At 40.3% G+C, this 21,359-nt stretch overlaps 1 protein-coding gene across 1 annotated transcript; it reads left to right on the forward strand.

The window, feature by feature from the left end:
* Window positions 1–18,716: 18,716 nt before the first annotated feature.
* LOC102742209 (olfactory receptor 10J4-like) lies at window positions 18,717–20,994 on the forward strand. Its single transcript, XM_081823155.1, has one exon. It carries the CDS (start codon window positions 19,301–19,303, stop codon window positions 20,402–20,404), a length of 1,104 nt encoding a protein of 367 aa, XP_081679281.1. The 5' UTR covers window positions 18,717–19,300; the 3' UTR covers window positions 20,405–20,994.
* Window positions 20,995–21,359: the final 365 nt, after the last annotated feature.

The following is a 21,359-nucleotide window of genomic DNA, read 5'->3' on the forward strand; positions in this document are numbered from 1 at the left end:
AAAAAAAAAAAAAGTAGGAAGGGAAAAATGAAGGGGAGGAAATCGGAGGGGGAGACGAACCATAGAGACGATGGACTCTGAGAAACAAACTGAGGGTTTTGGGGGTGGGAGGATGGGTTAGCCCCGTGATGGGTATTAAGAAAGGCATGTATTGAATGGAGCACTGGGTGTTATACGCAAACAATCATGGAACACTACATCAAAAACTAATGATGTAATGTACGGTGACTAACATAATAAAATAAAATTAAAATCCAAAAAAAAAAATCTATGAATTCCTAGATCTATGATTTATGAATTCTATGCAGTTCAATCAGAATCTCAAATGGATTGTTTTTGGTTGGTTGGTTGCTAGATTGATAACTGACACTAAAATTTATATGAAAGTACAAAGACCTGAGAGAAACCAGAACACTCTTGAAGAAACACAGGAAGAGAAGATTTGCCTTTCAAACATCATTACTTATTATTAGGCTACAGTAATTAAGAAGGTGCAGTGTTGGCATGGAGCTAGAGTCACGCCAATGGGAGAACACAGAGTTCTGAAATACGGGGACTCTTCCCACCGGAGCTGGCACTGTAGGTTGGTGGGAAGCACAGAGTAGTCAATTAATGATGGAATAGTTGGTACCTGTATGGGGAAAAGTGAAATCAGATTGCACCATAAAAACATTTAATTTCAAGTGTATTAAAAACCTAAGAAGGAACAAAACACTTTATGAAATGTTTAGGAAGATAATATATGAGAATATTTATAAAGCTTGGGGTAGTAAAAGATACAGAAAATAATGATATTCTGGTACATAAACATTAACTTCCATTTTTCAAAATAAATTCCAAAAAAAGAAACAAGTAAAGATATATACAACAAAAACAACAGGTAGAGCACTAGTATCTAGGGTATTTAGAGCTTTAAACATAAAAAGAAAAAAAAAGATCAGCTTAATGATAGATTTTAAAAGTGTGTAGGAATTTCATATTAGGGGAAGCACAGATGTCATGTGAACAGATTTTTAACATCATTAGTAGCCAGGGGAAAACAAGACCACAGGCCACAGTTTCACACCCATCAGACTGCAGAAAATCAAAGCTATCACAGATAAAGAGCCGGGGAAGCTCCTGAGGAGTGTAAATTGATACAATCATTTTGGAAAACAGTTTGACATTACCTGTTCAAGTTGAAAATGAACGGGTCCGATGAGCCATTAGAATTTAATCCAGAACAACTACAGAGACACACAAAGTTAAAACAGCTTTGCTTATAATAGGGGGGAAAAAAGTGCTGAAATGAACAAATATTCTTCAAAAGCAGAAAGGATAAATTGAAGTAAACCGACAATATATTACAGAGCATCGAATGATTTAATTATAGAGCATGGGTGGGCAAACTACAGTCCATGGACCAGCAGTCTGTTTGTAAATAAAGCTTTATTGGGACACAGTCACACCCACTATATACATGTTGTGTGGATTGCGTTCACACTGCGACAGTGAGGCTGAGTAGTCCAACAGAAATTGTAAGGCCAGCCCGCAAGACTGACGTGTTTACCACCTGGTCCTTTACAGGACAGGTCTACAGACTACTGTTAAAGATCGCTAAGGGCACTCATTACATTTTCACACTTCAACTTGCATGAACCTCAAAATCATAATGTTGCATAACAGACGCCAATCACAGATGTGTGTGTGTGTGTATTCCATTTAATGTTCAAAAGAAGGCAGGACTAATATATTATTTAGGGATAATTTGTTTCTTTATAAATGTGCAAGTGCTTTAACCTGAAATTCACAATCGTGACTATTTGGTGAGGATTTGAAGTATTTGGAAAGAACATCTACAAGACTTCTAGATTTATAGTGATCTTCTGTTTCTTAGCCTGGGCAGAGGGTAGCTAGGTGTGTGTTTTGTTATTTTTCTTAAAATGTACATTTATTTTATAAACTCTTTATACTCTATTTTACAATAAAAAAATTAACATTATACATCAAGAGTGTTCATGCTACTATTAAATGGGAGAAATACCACAAAACAGTAAGGATCATATGAACCCAATATAGTAAAGAAAGTAAAGATCTATATTCATGTATTTGTGAACATGTCTGAATACAAAAAAGACTAAGAATTTATAAATGGGGGCACCTGGATGGCTCGGTCAGTTAAGTGTTTGCCTTCAGCTCAGGTCATGATCTCAGGGTCCTGGAATCGAGCCCCATATTGGGCTCCCTGCTCAGTGGGGAGTCTGCTTCTCCCTCTGCCTCTTCCCCCCCTCTCATGCTCGCTCGCTCGCTCTCTCAAATAAATAAAAAAATCTTTTAAAAGATATATAAATGAATATATGTGACATTTGTAAATAGAAACATACAATATTTTAAAACTTGTGTAGCTTTTAAATGATGCATATGAAAATTATGTAATTCAATGGAAAATAAGTTACAAACAGGATGTGATATATACAAAATTACCTCAATTACATGAAAATGTGCACAGAAAAAAGCTGAAGGGAAATCATGTAAATGTTAGTAGTGCATGATTCTGCATGGTAAAATTATGGGTGAATTTTTGCTCTCTCCTGAATTTTCCACAGTGTCCACAGTAAATATATATTATGCAGTGAGATGGAGGATAGCTTCAATTTCTTTTAAGCGTCCCTTGGGGTCATTCTCCTCACCATCTTTCCATCAAGGCATCCCTCCCATCTTGGTTCTCTCAGCCTCTCTCATTCTTACATGATAACACTTGTCACATTCAATTGAAATGATTTATTATCTAACTTTTCAACTAGATTGTACCTTTTTTGATGACAGATCATACTTAGTTGTTTCTGCATCCCCAGAACTTGACTCAATTTTTGCTGTATGTCAAGCCTTTGATCACTGTGTCAACAGAACTGATAAGTGAAGGAAAACTCTGGAGGTGCTTCTGGTCTGAGGGAGGAGCCCCACACCTGCGCCAGATTCATCCAGCAGTACTGACATGGACAAGTGGAAACAGAGCAAAGTACTGAAGGATTTCTGAGCTGGAGGGAGTGAGAGGTGGAGGACATGGGCTCTCCCATCAGGGGCCTTTCAGACAAATGGAGCTTGTGAAGCACTCAAGCGACAGACAGAAATGTGGCATCCAGGCAGACAAGAAGGGATAGAGTCTGTAGGCTCATTAAGTTGCAGAAGTTGAGAGACTTCCAGAGAAAAAAGACATGAAGGAACAATAGGAAAACATGGATGGATGAGCTAAATATTGGCAAACCATCATCATCAACATAGACCATTAATCTTGGGTTAGTTTTCCAATCCTCAATCAGACTTTAGGTGGATAGCTCTTTTCTTAAAAAAGATTATAGAAATTTATATGTGTTTTCTTTTACATTTTACATTTTTCCTTTATTCTTCAAAGTCATAATACATCTACTCAGGAGTAACGATGTGGTAGAAATGTGGGGAAACTTAATCCCAAAAAGGATAGAGGATGACTGATACCACACATTTAGTTCATGGCAAAGATAACCTGGGGGCCCAGCTCTCCTTGCCCTGTACTGAGTCCTTTGCTCTTAAGAGATCTTTATCCTGGAGGAGAACCTTTCTGCCCCAGCTGAGCTACTGATACATGTAACACTGACACAAGGAAGTGCATGAGCCTTCTTTAGGAAGACATTAAGAAACAGAAGAAATCACTGTATCTTATTCTGAGTTTTTGATGTCTCTGTGAAAGAACATGGACTTGGTACATGTTACTCAATTTCCTTTTAGTTCCTAACATAGCTACAAATGTCTGGAGGGGAGGGCAAGTCTCAGAGGAATTGGTGTTCCCTTTCTCTTTTTCTGCTGCAAGTTCATCATCTCTTTCTCTAGAGTCTCCAGCTCCAGCCCAATTCACATCCACATCTCTCCCTCTCTCACACACACACATACTCTGCCAAGTGTATTTTCTGGAAGTAGTGATCTGGATGTCCCCATGTTACACTGCTAAATGAGAGCAGGGCAAAGAACCTGAACCGGGATTAAGCATTATAAGTAAAGGGAGTCAAAGTAGCATATAGACCTCAGATAGAATGATAAAGTTGTCTGAGGTCATTAGAAACCAAAATGTAGGAACTAACATTTGTTTATAATACCAGTCTATTTTTTTTAGGGAGAGACCATGTGCATGCAAGAGAGAGAAAAAGAGAAAGGGGGGGGGGTGGAGGGGCAAAGGGAGAGAGAGAGAACCTCAAGCAGACTCCATGCCCAGTGCGGAGCTCCATGCAGGGCTCAATCCCACGACCCTGAGATCATGATCTGAGCCAAAATCAAGAGCTGGATGCTTAACCGACTGAGCCACCCAGATGCCCCAAAATATATACCAGCCTATTAAGACAGGCTAAATAGTTTAAAGTTTAGTAATTACAAGGAAATAAAATAGTCTCATTTTATGTATGAAGAATGTGAGGCTCAGAAGGGTAAACTATTCATCATACTCAATTATGTAGTAATTGAGAAGACCAGGTGTGAAACACAAGTATGTCTCCAAATACATACACCTGCATGGAATCCAAACCCTACTGAATGGATGTTCAGGCATGAGGTTCAGGTTTTAGGGAAGGAGGCAAACAGCTGTATGAAACTGCTTGACCCTCAGCCTCATTCACTCAAGACACTAGGGACATCAATGGTAGATGACAACTCTGGGGTTAGGAAGGCTGTCTTATTTTCTCTCCTCCCTCTATGATTTTTAATAGATCCCCCCACTATTTACTTACAGACATGAGAATGCTCAATGGCACGTTATAGGCACCAGGACTCAATCAGCCATCAGGGGAGACACGGGGAAAGTGTGAAACTCTAATGTTTAAGAAAATCACCAGAAAGCCAGAACAGGAAAATGAAGAAGCTTAGAAAATTTAAAATCAATTCTCCTCTCCTGTTTTTTCTACTAACAACCACTTACTTCTTGCAAAAGACATGAGAGAAATTCTCTTACTTGCAGATGCATCTGGACTTTAAAAAAAAAAAAAAAAGAACTCAGAATGGGAATCTTCGTGAGGCCTGTGAGGGAGACATTGAACCCCAAGTCTAGACGTGCAGTATTTCCTGGGTGTCTGAAGGAAGCTCAGGGTGTGGTGACCAGCTCAAGGCCCAGAGCACTGATTCCTCAAGCCTCCACAGATCCTCCTGCAAAGTTGAAGCCTCTTAAAACCCTATTCACAGACTGATTCCTGAATCCATCTGATGCAGGACTTCAGAGACTTGCCCTTGAGAACCATTCCAGGACACAAGTGGCAGCAGAGAAAGAGCTTGAGGCTCCATCCCAGGGGCCTGATTAGGATCTTGGGCAATTAGTAGAACAAAACTCTACCTTTATGTACTGATTCACAAGAGCAGTTTGCATTGTAGAAACAAATACATTTTGTCAAAAATCTAAGGAACCCAGAAGAAACATGAAAAATAAAATACATGCCTATTATTCTACATCTGAGGATCACACCTCAATTTATTGAAGTAACAAATATTAATGCACATCTACTTATGTTGCAAGCACTATGCTAAGTATTGGCAGTCCAAGTGCACAAAGAACAGTCATGGTATTTGCTTTCATGGAGCTCATCAAGGAGGGAAGCAAATAGAGCCATCGCTTGCTAATCCATTGGGTATCTTTGTGCAGATTAGTAAAAGGAGCCTCTTCTGGGTAGGTGCAGCTGCATGCACACCTCTTGGTGAGGAGACAGTGTATTTTTGCAGCTAGGAAAAAAGCATCCCTTCATATGGACAGACGGAGCTCTATACCAAGGGTGTATGACTTGTCAAATGGACAGTGGGCTGCTTTTATCTCTCACTTTCCACCTTGATTAGGCATCTTTGTGGAGTGTACAGTGTCTACACCAGACAGTTTTCAAACATATAATTTCACCAGTAAATTATTACAAAAAAAAATAAATGCTGCAAGGCAAAAAAAAAAAACAGGGTTTCAAGAGAGCATATAATAAAGGGGGTGAAGTTTTGCTAGTCTGGGGAGTCTAAATATTTCTCTGGGCAATGATTTTGAGCTAGGGTCTCTAAGGTGAATGAGGGTCAACAAGGTGAAGTTAGGGAAGAGAATTTAGGACCGAGAAAAACATGAGTGAAGGACTTGATAGATTATTGATAGTAATTCATTCCAGGAACTGAAACAAAGCCAAATTGTGCCCAGAAAGCTTGAGGGAGGGATGAATTTAGAAGGCACCAGAGGACGTGAGTGTGTGGGCCTTGCCGCACTTCAAGCTTGTAGAGCGATGTGGAGCCAGCAAAGCTTTTAAGGAGGTGAAGAGCACAGTCAGATGTGCATTTCAAAGTGTCTGGTGGAGAAGTAGAAAATGAATCGGAGAAGAACAAGTTTGGAACCAGGGGAGGATTGTCCCACGCAAACATGACGGGAGCTGGGACCAGGGTGGCAGGCGCAGTGCCCCTGGCTCGCGGGACAAGTAAGACCAGTTCACGACAGGCATCGGAGGGTAGGTGGTCAAGTGACCTGCCTTTTCCAGGACTCAGAAGTGATTCAGGAGGCATTTCTCAGAAGAATTCCAATCTAGGGAAAGAACGTATGGTTTTTTTTTTTTTTTTTTACAAAAATCTGAGGATTCTGCACTGTGATCCTGACTTAATTCATTATAATAGCGAATCATAGTCTCTTACCCAGTCTTAGACTGCAGCCAGTTCACAGAACTCAAGTCAGGGTTATGTTCGTCAGCCCTAGATAATTTTAAAATGTATTGGTACTATTATATATAGATAGATATAATTTATATTATAAATTATAAGATATATTGTTACTATTATATAGGTCTGTATTTATTATATAGATTACTATTATATAGTTTCCCTTCTGTTTCGGTCTTAGGAACACCATAATCAGTTAGATACACCAAGGAGCTCCATAAGCAAGCAATTCCTGTTACTACGTTACCTCTTTCCATAACCACACATAGTCTTTACCTCTGACAGCTTTGTGATGCCGCTTGACCTTTGACTCATCGGGCCCTCATTCTCCCTATTGAAATCAGGGAGACATTCACTGGTAATATCTCACGACTTCAACCACAGGCTGCAGGAACCAGACGCTATTAAGTTCTCCACTCTCGAGTCCATATTTTAGTTCAGCAACTGAGCAAACTGTAAGAGCTACTCCTATCTCCTTGAGCAGATAGATGAAGTACAAAATCTCTACTTAAGGGCACACATCGATACGTGTTGCCTGTCTGAACATTATGTTTCTTTCTCCTCTAACAAACTTAGAATAAATCCCTGCACACATTTCCCTGGTTCTCAATGTTATGAATCTGGAATCTGTCACTAGTTATGGATCAGGAGGCAGTGAGAGAAAGTGAGGCAGACAGAACTTATAGTAATCGTGGCAAGTGAGGCCAACAGCTCTGTTCTGGAAAAAAAAAAAAAAGGCAAGTAGAAAATGGAATGATATAAGCAATGATTTAAGGGCACTGGAAATTGACCAAAGGCAGATAACACATTAAGAAACATTAATGCTCCCCAAATTGCTAGAGCTTCAGGTAAAAATGGCAAGAGTATGTGCTCTTTTCATTTGGGGATGTTCCCATCACTGTCTGCCCCCAGCCCCGCCTCCCCTCTCAGTGCAGAGGGTAGGAACTGTAGTTTTATCTGCTTGAGGTTGGCAGGAAAACCCAGCAGCTTGAGTGTCAGAAAGCTCAGTCTATAATTTGCACTGGAGGTTGGGCAAAAACCTGCAGCTTTGCTGGCTTAACGCAGACTCATTTGGGGAGAAACCCATAGCTCCGCTACTCTGATATTGTGGTCTTGGTTCTGAGTGAGGAAAAAATAAGCTATAAATTTAACTGAGAGATCCTGCAAATGTGAGAGTCATAGAAAGGCTGAAATAAGTTCTACATCTCTAGCTTCAGAGAAACTATGAATGCCCAAGGGAGACTTGAGAACTGGCTGGAATTTTGAATGCATCCAACAGCCTGCGCATGGATTAATCAGCAGAGGTGATGGGTTCTAGGTGTTTGGGTATGGGTTCTAGGTGTTTACATACAATCTCTGCCCAAATCACTGGATAACCGTTAAGCTATGTATTCACAGGGAAACCCCTGGGAAGCCAGGCTGCAAAGATAAACATAATTGAGAAACTGAGCAGACATCAGCATCCGTACACGGCAGTCTCTGCATTTAAGTTGAAAAGAATAACTGAAAATGGAAAAGAACAATGATTGACATTTAAAAATATAAATTTTCTAGAGTTGCTATGATATATTCAGTTACCAACCAAATATTACAAGTTGTGTAAAGAAACAGAAAAGTGTGACCCAAATTCAGGGGAAAATGTAGTCAATAGAAGTTAGTTCTGAATGGGCCCATTTACAGCAGAGTTGTGATGAGCAGATTTTATAAATATAGTCAAAGAATTAAAGGAAACTCTGTTCAAAAAAATTATATATATAGAATGGCAGCAATCACACAAATAGGGAGCCTCAAGTAGAGGCCATAGAAAAGAAGGGAATGCAAATTCTAGAGTTGAAAACTATAACTGAAATGCCATCAACAGTAGAAGTAAGACGGCAGAAGAAAGAACCAGGGAGCCCAAAAATTGACAGTAGAAACCATCCAGTCTTGAGGGGCAGCCTGGGTGGCTCAGTCAGTTAAGCATCCGACTCATGGTTTTAGCTCAGGTCATAATCTCAGGGTCGTGAGATCGAGCCCCGCATTGTGTTCCACACTGGGTGTGGAGACTACTTAAACAAAAAATTATATTAAAAAAAGAAAGAATCCAGTCTGAAGAACAGAAACAAAAGAATGAAAACAAAGTGACTCTCACAGATCCGTAGGACGAAGTAAACACTCCAACATAGGTGTAATGGGATTCCCAGAAAACAAGGCAGAACAAAATATTTAAATAAATAATGGTTGTAAACTTCCCAAATTTGATGAAAAACATTAATGGCTTCAAGAAACTCAACAAATCCTGAGTTGGGTAAATGCAGAGAGAACCATATGTAAGACATCAAGCTGCGGAAAGTCAAATACAGAGACAAAAATCTTGAAAACCAAAGAAAAGTGACTCACCATGTACAGAGAAAAAACTATGATTAATAGCTGACTTCTTAACAGGAAACACAATTGAGACCACAGGATAGTGAAATGGCATTCAAATTGCCAAAAGAAAAGACTTTAACAACAACAGAAACATCTGTATCTAGCAAAAACATCCTTGAAAAGTGAGGGAAAAATTAAAGTGTATCCAGATAAACAAAGACTGAGAGAATTTGTTGCTAGCAGACCTACCATCCAAGAAATACTAGAAGTTCTTTAGGGTGAAAGGAAATGACAGTTGACAATAGCTTGTTTCCATAGGAAAGAACGAAGAAAACCAGAAATGCTGCCTCTGTAACATATATAAGTCATCATAGAGGAGTGTGTATGTGTGTGTTTATGTCTACCTTTTAATTTTCTTCCCGTAGTAATTTCTTTTTTAAAAAATACCATTATTTAGAAACAGTTATATTGTTATAATACCATATGGATTTATAAATTGGATTTATAAAAATTAAAGATGCTATATGACAGTAATAGTGCAAAGGAGTAAGAGGGGGAAATGGAGCCATATTTCCATATTGCTGTATTTCATTGAAATCAACTCTGTGTTAACCTGAACTACATTGTGATAATTTAATTATGCATCAGACAAACACTAAAAAAAAAAAATCTAGTTTTAAGATCAACAGAAGAATCAATATGGTACAATAAAAAGTTTTTAACAGAAAAGAAGGCAGTAAAAGTAGAACAAGAGAAATGAAAGGACATGAAATTCGGGAAACAACTAGTGAAAGGAAAAGCATTAATCCATTCACAGCCTTAACTACATTAAAAGTGAATACATCGAATCCTCAGAACAAAAGGGGAAAGATTGTCAGATTGGATTTTAAACAGCAAGATATAGTTGATAAGCTGTTTATGGGACGTACATTTATAATCTGAGACACAGATACTTTGAAAGTAAAGGTTGTAAATAGATACACCATGCATACAGTAACCATAGGAGAGCAGAAATGGCTATGTTAATATCAGACAAAATAGACTTTCAGACAAGGAATATTACAAGAAACATATATATTTCTTATAAAAGAGTCAGTATGTTAGGGAGATACAAAATTATAAATGTATATGCACCTAAGAACAGAGCCCCAAAATCTGTGAAGCAAAAAGGACAGAATTGAAAGGAGAAATAGTGCAACAGGCACAGTTGGAGAGTTCAATAATTCGATTTTAGTAATTTATAGAACAACCAGCCCTGTCAGCCAACTTGATCTGACGTTTATGGAAAACTACACATAGGAGGAGCAGAATACTTCTAGAGTACATGTGGCACGTTTTCCAGGCTCCAGATATCAGGTCATAAAATCAGCCTCAAATTTTTAAAACATGAAGTCTTCTTTTCTGATATTTACATAAAACAATAATTTTCTTTCAATTAGTGTTTACATGATATTTTCCCCATTAATTGGATGATTATTTTACATTTAATGAAATTTAAATTTTATTATATATAATGAAATTTATAATTTCTAATTTTACATGTAATGAAATTTACATTTCATTTTATAATGAAATTACTGATATCTTTGGGTTTCAATATACCAAGTTAGGATTTGTTTTCTACTTTTCCCATTTTTTATGTACTTTTCCTCTCTTTTTATCTTACTTTGGAATAACCAGGTGTTTTTATTATTCCTTTTCCTTTTATTTGTCATTTATACATCATATTAATGGTTTTTTTTATAGATTGCATTTCAAGGACCAAGGAAAGATTTTGTGAAATCTAAATTTGATTTATCCCCATTTTAATGTTATTGTATATTTTAATTCCACAAATATTTAGATATCCACAAGACATTAATTTATTGGATAATATTAAGCATAATATTAATTGATACTTGCCCATACATTTATTTTTTCTGTTATTTAAAATTTATTTTGGTTATTTTCATTTGGTTGGATTTTCCTTCTATCTGAAGAAGTCTATATTTCTTTAATGAAAGTCTGCTGATGAGGAATTCTCTAATTTTTTCCATTTCAGAAGCTGTTTTCGTTTTGCCTTTTTTTCTTTGTGAAGGATATTTTCTGGAGTGCGGACTTCTCATTTGGCAGTCATTCCCTTTCAGCACTTTGAAGATGGCATTCCATTGATTTCTGTTTCTCATTATTGCCATTAAGAAGCCAATTCATAGTCTTACTGGTATTCCTTGAAAATAATGTATCTTTTTTCCTCTAGCTACTTTTAAGACTTTTTCTTTTAATCTTCTTTCTTTTAGCCATTTTACACAGTATGTCTACACCCATTTTGTTGGGGTGGGGAGGTGTGTGTAGCTATCTTGCATGTAGTTCAGAGTAACTCTGTATGTTGATGTTTTCCTCAAGTTTGGAAAACTTGTGGCCATGTTTCTTCATTTCTTGCTTCTGATACATTCTTTCTCTCCTGTCCGCCTGTAACTCCAATTACACACATGCTGGACCTTTCGCTGGGTTCTGTATGGCTCTTTCACTCTTTGATATATACTGCATGTTCCCCCTCTCTGTGCTCCAGCTTGGATATCTTCTACTGACAGACTTCTAATTCACTGATTTTTATCTCTACTTTTTTTTCTAATGTGCTGTTAAACTATTAAATTCTTAGTTTCTGTTATTATATTTTTTACTGCTGATGTTTTTACTTTATTAAAAAAATATTTTCCAGTTCTCTGTGTGGTTCCACAATCTGTCACCTATTTTCTTCAACACAATAAGTTCTTTATTGCTTCACAACAAATCACCACAATTTTTTACATGTGACATATTTACATTCACTTTCTCATATTTCTCAAATAAGCACAAATGTAATAGCTTAAACCAACACACATGTATTATGTCATGGTTCCCACAGGTCAGGTGTTCTGGGTATAGTTTGACTGGGTCCTCTGCTCAGGGCCCCACAAACCTGAAATCACAGTGTCAGCTGGGCTGTATTTCCTTCTGGACCTTGGCGTTATTTTCCAAACTCATGTGGCTGTTGGCACAACTCATTCCTTGTGGTTCTAGGATGGAGGCTGTGTTTTCTCCGTTTGCTCTCAAGGTGCCCATATTCTTTGCCACATGACCTCCTGGGAGTCCGCTCAAAACTTGGCAGCTTGCTTCTGTAGAGTCAGCAAGAGAGGGTCTCTTGCTCCTGTCTGCTAAGATGGATTTTTATAGGAGGTAACATGAGCACAGGAGTGACATCCCATTACCTGTGCTGTACTCTGTTGGGTAGGGAAGTCACAGTTCTGCCCACACTCAAGGGGAGAGGATTATCCATGGATGTGACTGATTGTGGGTCGCTTTAGGACTCGCTCCCACAATCTATTTATCTGAGTTGTATCTAATAACTTTAATACAGTGACTTTTTTATGAGTCTATTTCTATTGAGTGCTTTATTTTTTTCCTTCTTAATTCTTAGCCCTTTGGTCTTTTGTCCTGGTATGGTTAGTGCATTCTTATTGCATCCTGGACACTTTATATTAGGAGTTCTCAAACTTTTCCTGAAGGGGGCCAGATAGTAAATAATTTAGGATTTGTGGACCAAAGTCTCTGTCACAGCTATTAAATGCTGCCATTTAATAGTACCACGTAAGCGGCCACAGGTGGTACATAAGCAGGTGAGTGTGACTATGGTTACAAAAAGAAGAAAACACCTTTAATTATGGTGACAGAAATTTGAATTTCATACAATTTTCATGTCACAAAATAGTATTCCTTTTTAAAAAAATTTTTTATTATGTTCAGTTAGCCACTGTGTATAGTATTCCTTTTTAAACTTTTTTTTGCAATCATTACAAAATGTAAAGACCATCATAACAGCTTGTAGGCTGTATGAAAAGAGATGGCGGGTTCCTGGGTCAGCAGGTAGTGGTTTGCTTATCCCCAGCCTATGTGAAAAAGTTGTAAAGATAAATTGAGTCTCTACAGTTCATGATCTTCCTGTTTTATCTCCTAGCAGGTACTTAGACTAGGGGGGAGAGCATATTAGTAATTAGGGACTAAGTGAGATTGAAGCTGGTTCTAGTTTTTGTTAGGGTTCACTTCCACTTTACCCTCTCACGTAGAGGGTAGCCCTGAAGCCAGATGTTCTCATTTTGTTTTAGTGTTTTGATGAAAGCAACAAATTATAGCTCCTTGAAGAAGCTGCAAACAGTGGGTTTTAGGCTAAAATTTCTATGTCCTTTCTTTATGGAATCTTGGTCCCTCAATCAATTACTGACTTAGAAGATACACCACTTATCATAGTCATTCTAACATCACTTTAGAGATGGAAGAGAGAGAATTCGGTCCTTTGATTTTCTGTGCATGTGAAGAGTGGGGGTGGGGTGGACTCTGGAAAAGCCCACTTATTCCACTTCTCTTGTTTAACCTTAGTCTCTTCATTTGTAAAATGGGGATAGTAATATTCAATATCCATCTACTGCATCATGTTACTGTGCATTACATGAAGCCACGTGAAGGATGCAGAGTGAGGGCAACATCTGGCGAGGCATCCCTGTCCTCACCATCGTCACATTGTGACATCCTCACTCACAGATGAAGGAGGAGGACCAGATCAGAGACGTGTCCATCCAAACGCCAGCCAGGTTAGTGGCAGATCTGGACACTAAGCGTGGTAAACAGAACTAATCTGCTCCTTTTCCACCATAACCAAGCTGCCTTCCTGGATCACTGTAACCAGCGTACCACCGTTGAGCACAATTTCAAGTTACATTCCATCCAACCAATAGTTATGGAGAATTATTCTGTGTCCAGACTTGTGCTTGTATTTCTTCTGAAGCTGGATTTCCGGTTTAAGTCCTGGTTTCTCCTTTATCAGCTCCGTGTCCTAGAGAAAGTTCCATAACATATCTGTGCCTGTTTTCTCTTCTGAAGATGCATATGGTAATGCTGCCTCATAGATTTATTGTTAGGATTCAGTTAACGTGTACATTGCATAGTTTAGTACCTAGCGTATAAGAAGCATGTATCAGAAGTGTTAGTAATTACTTTGATTAGTAGCAGCTGTAAATACCCTGAGAGAAGAGATGAATGAGAGTCTCTAAAGGTGCTTACAATTGAATTAGGAATGTAAGATCAATGCAACGAATATGACTAAAGAGTTAAAAATACGTGACAGCTGCGTGCCAACTTTTACCTAGTTTAAAGCTACATCTGTGTGGGCTGTGGGTGGTAAGATGGATGTGGTATCTGGAAGGTGGCCGGGTAAGGCTGAGGCCTTTGGCCAAACTGAACCAAGAGCTCCAGAATGATGCAGGGTGTGCGGCGAGCAGAGCAGAGATGAGAGAGATGTGTTAAAAGTAGAGTGAGTCACGGAGAGGAGAGGCACCGCATAGAGGACATAGTGATATGGTCACTGTGTTGCGTGCCGACAAATGGTGGCCGCACTCGTGGCCAGCGCAGCATAACACATAGTTACGTTGCACACCTGAAGGTAATGTGAACATCAGGTGTGAACTATACTTCAATTTAAAAAAGGTGTAAAAGTGAGAAAGACAAACACCATATGATTTCACTCATCTGTGGAATTTAAGAAAGAAAACAAACAAGCAAACGGGGCAAAAAGAGAGAGAGGCTAACCAAGAAACAGACTCTTAACTGTAGAGAAACTGATGGTGGTTGTGGGGTGGGTGGGTGAAACAGGTGATGGGGGTGAAGGAATGCACTGAGGATGAGCACCGGGTGTTGTAGGGAAGTGTTGAATCACTTTATTGTGCACCTGAAACTAATTTTACACTACGTTAACTAACTGGAATTTAAGTTAAAACTTTTTTTTTTTAAACAAAGGCCCCATAGGGTTTTTATTTTTTATTTTTCTAAGATTTTTATTTATTTACTTGAGAGAGAGAGAGACAGCAAGAGAGCACAAGTGGGGAGGAGAGGGAGAAGCAGACGCCCTGCTGAACAGGGAGCCCAATGCGGGGCTCGATCCCGGGACTCGGGGATCATGACCTGAGCTGAAGGCAGACGCTTAACCGACTGAGCCACCCAGGCGCCCCAAGTTAAAACTTTTTTAAAAAGTTTCAAGTTCTTACAACAGAAGTCAGAGACTGGATTGCTGAGGGTACCCTGGGACTTTAAACTGGCTTCAAGCGGGATATCTGAAGGTCAGCCCTCTGTGCACACGGCCGCAGGGGTCCATGCTTAAATCCTACTTGACAATTGTTGCTTCCCTTGCACCACATATGAAGAACCATTTCCATAAGGTCTTAAGTGCCTCTCCTTTGGCACCAGAGAAATGGACAGAAAGTATGACACATACCTTAGCAGGACCATGGCCCAACCTAACAAATTTTGAAATCAGCCTTTTCACCCCAGAGATTTCTCCTAATAGCCAAGCCAATTCTATCTCTCAAAATGTTAATCCCGGGATTAGGAAATGAACTTCCTGAGTAATGAGGTCTCTAGACACCGTGCTGTTTGGATTGTGCCCTCTGCTATTGGTCACTTGGGAGTAGTCAGTGCTGTTTTGGAGAGAGAGACCCAGGAGTCTGGGACAAGCAATCTGCATCTTGTTAAGAAACCTCGAGGGGCGCCTGGGTGGCTCAGATGGTTAAGCGTCTGCCTTCGGCTCAGGTCATGATCCCAGGGTCCTGGGATCGAGCCCCACATTCCGGCTCCTGGCTCAGCGGGGAGCCTGCTTCTGCCTCTGCCTCTTGCCTCTCCCTCTGCCTCTCTCCCTGCTCATGCTTTCTCTCTCTCTCTCTCTGTATCTCTGTGTCTCAAATGAATAAAAATCTTTAAAAAAAAAAAAACAACAAAAAACCTTGAGCCAGTTACTGCTTTGTGACCCAAAGAGGAGCTTCTGTTGGAGGAGGTTGTGGGAATCTAGAGGAACTTAGTGTGACTTGTTCTCTCCCTCACTTGCAGGCTCAGGCATTGGAAGATGGGGCGATGCATTATTTCTTTCCTTTCTAGTTCCCTTTCAGTATCACATTCTGGGTGGTATCTCAAGATTAGCCAGTGAAGGAGGAGTTCTTTTAAACCACAGCTCTGCTTAGTAAGATGTTAGCAACCCTCAGTAAGAAAATTCGTAGACTTTTAGTAGGATAGTAATATTTTTACAGTGATCTAAACTCAAGTCACTGATGGATTTTAAATAATTTCAGGAAGGGCATTGACAAAAATCTGGGAAATGCTTTGTAACTATTAGTTAAAAAACAAAACAAAACATATCTCTTATTGCAGGCAGTCACATTTCCCGAGTGGAGGGCTGTGACTCTCAGCAGAGCAGAGAAGCAGACCGCTGGTGAGTTTCACTTCCGTATCTGCGGGATGGTGCAGGCTGACTGTAGTGGAGTTGTCACGGAGCCGGCGACAGTCTGTAGAAGGGGCGGCACGATCTCTCATCGCGAATCTTGAGATTTTTGTCATCTTGGAAGTGTGGATATGTGAACTAATGGAGAGAGGAGGGACATGAGACTTGAGGGACCTCTAATTGGGTCCTGTTCAAAAAGCTGTTCAGAAATCTAAGCTCCGTGAGGGCAAGGACCGTTGCTTGGTTATCTTTGTGTTCCTAATACCAGCACTGCACTCCCACTTCGTGATGTACTCAACACATTGATCCCCTGAAAAAATGGTTTGGCTTGGATTTGAAGCAAAATTTTATTATTCACAGTGGACTTAAAAAAAAAAAAGAGAAAGATGAGAAAAAAAGTTCTCCCTGCAGAAAAAATGTTGTAGAATATTCATCCAAGATTGGGTCAGGGACAGGCTTTGTTTCACTTTTTTTTTTTTTTTTGATCATTTATTTGAAAGGAAGAAAGGGGTAGTAACCTCAAAGCCAAAGATAAGCTGAATTTCGAGGTTGCTGATCATCTGTACCCTCCCTACCTTTTTGTCTCTCTCCTTCTTCACCTCCATTTCTTACACCCTAGATGAGTAATCCTACTCTTGCCATTGTTTCTTGTTTCCCCATCCCACTCTGTGCCCCTTTCCTGGTTTTTCTGCTAAGTCTATCTGCGTAATGGTGCTGGAATAGAGTTGTTTCAGGTGTTGGTAATTTAGAACTGACTAATGGTCTGGAGGAGGAAAGAAACAGAAATATCCTAGGCTATAGGCATGAGTAAAATATTTTGCCAGGACAGTGAAATTAAGTTATAAGAATAACCTGGATGAATTTCAGTGTAAGTGTGCAAGTATAATGAAAACTGTGGTTTTCTAGTGATAGATTCCGAACTATCCATTATAACCTGGGAACGCAATCTGGATGTCACTACAGGTTTTTCTTAGCTATATTAGCTGGATGGGCCACTGTGATCTAAGGGTGAAGGAAAATGTTGGGCATCTTCAAGAGCGGGATTAAAAGCAAAACTAAAAATCTTGTTCTACCAGATCCACACCTGTGTTGGAATAGTACTTATTAGCAGTACATGGATCTGGTCAGTGCACTTCAAGAAATATTTTTAAAGCACATGACAAATCCATATGAGCAATTGGAAGGGAAATGATGAAATTTATAAAATCAAGGCTGGATAATCACAGGCTTGTTTATAAATCCTGGAATGCTGGCCTGAAGACCCCTACCCCTATCCAGTGCTGTGTTAAACTCTTCAAATACACTAACCCCTCTAATATGGTGATTCCAAGAGGTATTACTATACTTGATTTACAAATGATTTTAAATATTATGCTTAAAATTTTGAATGGCTGCTGAAGGAATTTATGCAGGAAATCTCCATTAGCAGATCTTAAAATTTTTTATCTTAATTCCAGTAGAGTTAACATACAGCATTACATTAGTTTATGGTGTGCAATATAGAGGATTCAACACTCCCATACATTACTCAGTGCTCATCACCGTAAGTGTACACTTCACCCGTTCCACCCCTTCCCCCACCACCTCCCCTCTGGTAACCATCAATTTGTTCTCTATAATAAAGAGTCTGGTTTTTTGGTTTATCTCTTTTTTTCTTTGTTCATTTATTCCTTAAATTCCACATGTAAGTGAGATTGTATGGCATTTGTCTTTCTCTGACTTATTTCACTTAGCATTATATGCTCTAGGTCCATCCATGTTGTTGTAGATGGCAAGATTTCATTCTTTTTTATGGGTGAGTAATATTCCATTGTGTATATATACCACATCTTTATCCATTCATCTATTGATGGACACTTGGGCTGCTGGCAAAATAATGCTGCAATAACCATAAGAGTGCATAAATCTTTTTGAGTTAGTGTTTTCATATTCTTTGGATGAATCCCATAAGCAGATTTTTTTTTTAAAGAATGTTATGACAACATTCAGGAGGCAGGCTTGGACTTGGACCAAGGTCATTGCAATGAGGAAGCTTGATTGCATGCGAGACCATTGCAGTCCCTACAGAGAATGATTATTTGTGCTCAGAAGTTGGGTGTTGTTAGAAAGTACAGGGAGGAGGGGACAGAAAGGACAGAATTTCAGGAGGGACTGTTTTCCACATGGAAAAGGATGATTCTTAGCTTTCTGAATGGAGGTAATGGTTAAACATGGTGGGTTCTATCAGGAATAGATATGGGTTTAAAGACAAGGTTAAACCTGCCACTGTATAGTCTCCAGTTCTGAGCTAACATGAGATGAGTTCATTTCTATCCCTCTTTCAACTTGGAATATGCAAAATTGAAGGAAAAAATAGAACATCTGGTCCTTCTCCAGTCAGATGAATTTTATCTTTGCTCTCACACTAGGAAAACCCATTCCCTACTTGAAGGGATATCCTCGGATTTGTTCCATCCTGTTTTCTGCTAGAATTCAAGAAGATAAGCTGAATACCTGCCATGCCTTATCAAAACATTGTCCATGGCACTAGAGGATACTTGGTGCAGGGTTTTCAGGAGAAACTTTTTGTTGAAATGCTCCCATTTCTAGTCTTTCACGATCACTGGGGAGTTTTATGTTCAGGGCTTAGGGAAGTGAAGCCTAGGACCTAGATAGGGTTCTGGAGGAGCAGAAATCATTGCAGGATGGTGCTGGGGCATTTGGCAGTGACAGTGCATTCTGACCAGTGTTGAAAGGATATCAGCCTCAGCTATGTTCTGTCTTCCACCTTAGTTACTGTTCCTCACTGGATCCTTCCCAGCGAATTCAAGAGTGTTTGAGGAGGAACTATAGTGCTGAGCTTCTTCTTGACCTGGACTCACCTCTCCGATGTCTGGGTAATTACTTCTACTCATCTTTCCTTTACTCTGTCTCTACTTTTTCTCTCAGATCTCTCTCTGCCATCAATCTCAGTGTCCTGGGGTAACACTTCTATAGAGCCAAAGAAGAGAGTGGGCAAAGGCGATACCGATGACCCTTGAGGTCCAGGGCATTGCTCAGCCAGTGGACACACTTTTTACTGAAGGCCTTGACTTAGCCTACTCTCTTGCACGGTTGGCTCAGCACACCTGTCCTTTGTCCAGACCTAGACCCCACTCAATGCCAATGCCAAATTCCACTGCTGTGATGGAGTTCCTCTTGGAAGGGTTCTCCACCTTTGGGTGGCAGCACAGGCTTGTCTTCTTTGCTGTCTTTCTAACTTTGTACCTGCTGACTCTCTCTGGCAATATTGTCATCGTGACTATTATTCATCTGGACCATCACCTCCACACCCCCATGTACTTCTTCCTGAGCATGCTGTCCCTCTCTGAGACCTGCTACACTGTGGCCATCATTCCCCGTATGCTTTCTGGCCTCCTAAGCCCCCAGCAGCCAATTGCTGTCCAAGACTGTGCCACTCAGCTCTTCTTCTATCTCACCTTCGGCATCAACAACTGCTTCCTGCTCACGGCCACGGGGTTCGACCGCTATGTGGCTATCTGCAACCCGCTACGGTACTCGGTCATCATGAGTAAAGAGGCCTGTGTCCAGTTAGCATGCGGATCACTGGGAATTGGTCTGGGCATGGCCATTGTCCAGGTGACATCTGTGTTTGGCCTGCCCTTCTGTGATGCCTTTGTCATTTCTCACTCCTTCTGTGATGTGAGGCCCCTGCTAAAGCTGGCTTGTGCTGATAACACTGTCAACGAGATCATCAACTTTGTTGTCAGTGTCTGTGTCCAAGTTCTACCCATGGGCCTGGTCTTCATCTCCTACATCCTCATCATCTCCACCATTCTCAAGATTGCCTCCATTGAGGGCTCCACAATCCTTAAGATCATTTCAGCCGAGGGCCGGAAGAAGGCCTTCGCCACCTGCGCCTCCCACCTCACGGTGGTCATCATCCACTATGGCTGCGCCTCCATCATCTACCTCAAGCTCAAGTCCCAGAGTTCCCTGGGGCAGGACAGACTAATCTCCGTGACCTACACAGTCTTCACCCCCTTGCTGAACCCTGTTGTGTACAGCCTGAGGAACAAGGAGGTCAAAGATGCTCTGCACAGAGCTGTGGGGTGGAAGCTCCTTTCCTCTTAACAAGGAGAGATTATTGAAAGACTTTTATTTGATTTTGTAAATATATATTGGTTTCATGCTGTTTCAGTAATGTTTCTAAGTACGAGATCAAGAAGAATAGACTAAAGTAAAGGGACCCAAACTGTGGGCTTCCATTTGAGTTTGTCATGGTTTCCTATGCCCTCCTTCAGAGAGGATAAAAAGTGGCTTCCCATCAGTCAATCAATACATCGATCAATCAGTGGGGCACCTGGGTGGCTCAGTCAGTTAAGCGTCTGCCTTTGTCTCAGGTCATGATTCCAGGGTCCTGGGATTGAGCCTAACATCCAGCTCCATGTTCAGCAGGGAGTTGGCCTATCCCTCTCCCTCTGCCCCTCTCCCCTCCCCCTGCTCATTCTCTCTCTCTCTCTCTCTGACAAATAAATAAATAAATCTTTAAAAAAAATGGCTTGGCAAATGCTCAAGACTAGAGGGGAAGGATTTACCTGCCTGGGTCACTCCCAGCTGTGTCCTGTCATACATGCGTGCACACAGCTACACAACTCCACTGAGACACAAAACCAGCAGCGTTCTAAAAAGCCCATGAACAAAGTATTTGGAAGCCACCTGAGAAAGACTTTCACTGTTGTTGGTAGGGATGTAGAGTAGTTTGTGCAAACTTTTTAACAAGGAGACACATGCATATTCTCTCCTGTGGACATTGAGGACTTTCACATAATCTGTTTTTGCTAATTGCTAATATCCCAGAACAGCCTGAGGAATCTTCAGGGGGTTGGGTACACACTTTCCAAGTGGTAGAACTGCCCTACCTGGCCATTCCTTGGAATGAAGGGTGCAAATGTGGGAAAGCAAAAAGTCATCAGCTACTGAGAGCACAGAGGTGGGTCGTCCACTGTCTGGAGATGGCTAGGTGAGAAAACACCAGACGTAAAGGGGAACATGATGAAAAGTTCAACACCTTCCATGTTTCCAACCT

Source organism: Leptonychotes weddellii, chromosome 6, assembly GCF_054177405.1.
Source record: "Leptonychotes weddellii isolate Sample4059 chromosome 6, ASM5417740v2, whole genome shotgun sequence".
In the NCBI taxonomy this organism is placed as follows: Eukaryota; Metazoa; Chordata; class Mammalia; order Carnivora; family Phocidae; genus Leptonychotes; species Leptonychotes weddellii.

Bases quoted from the DNA above. Each gene is read 5' to 3' on its own strand.
- LOC102742209 (XM_081823155.1), top strand. From the start codon at position 19,301: ATGACCCTTGAGGTCCAGGGCATTGCTCAGCCAGTGGACACACTTTTT.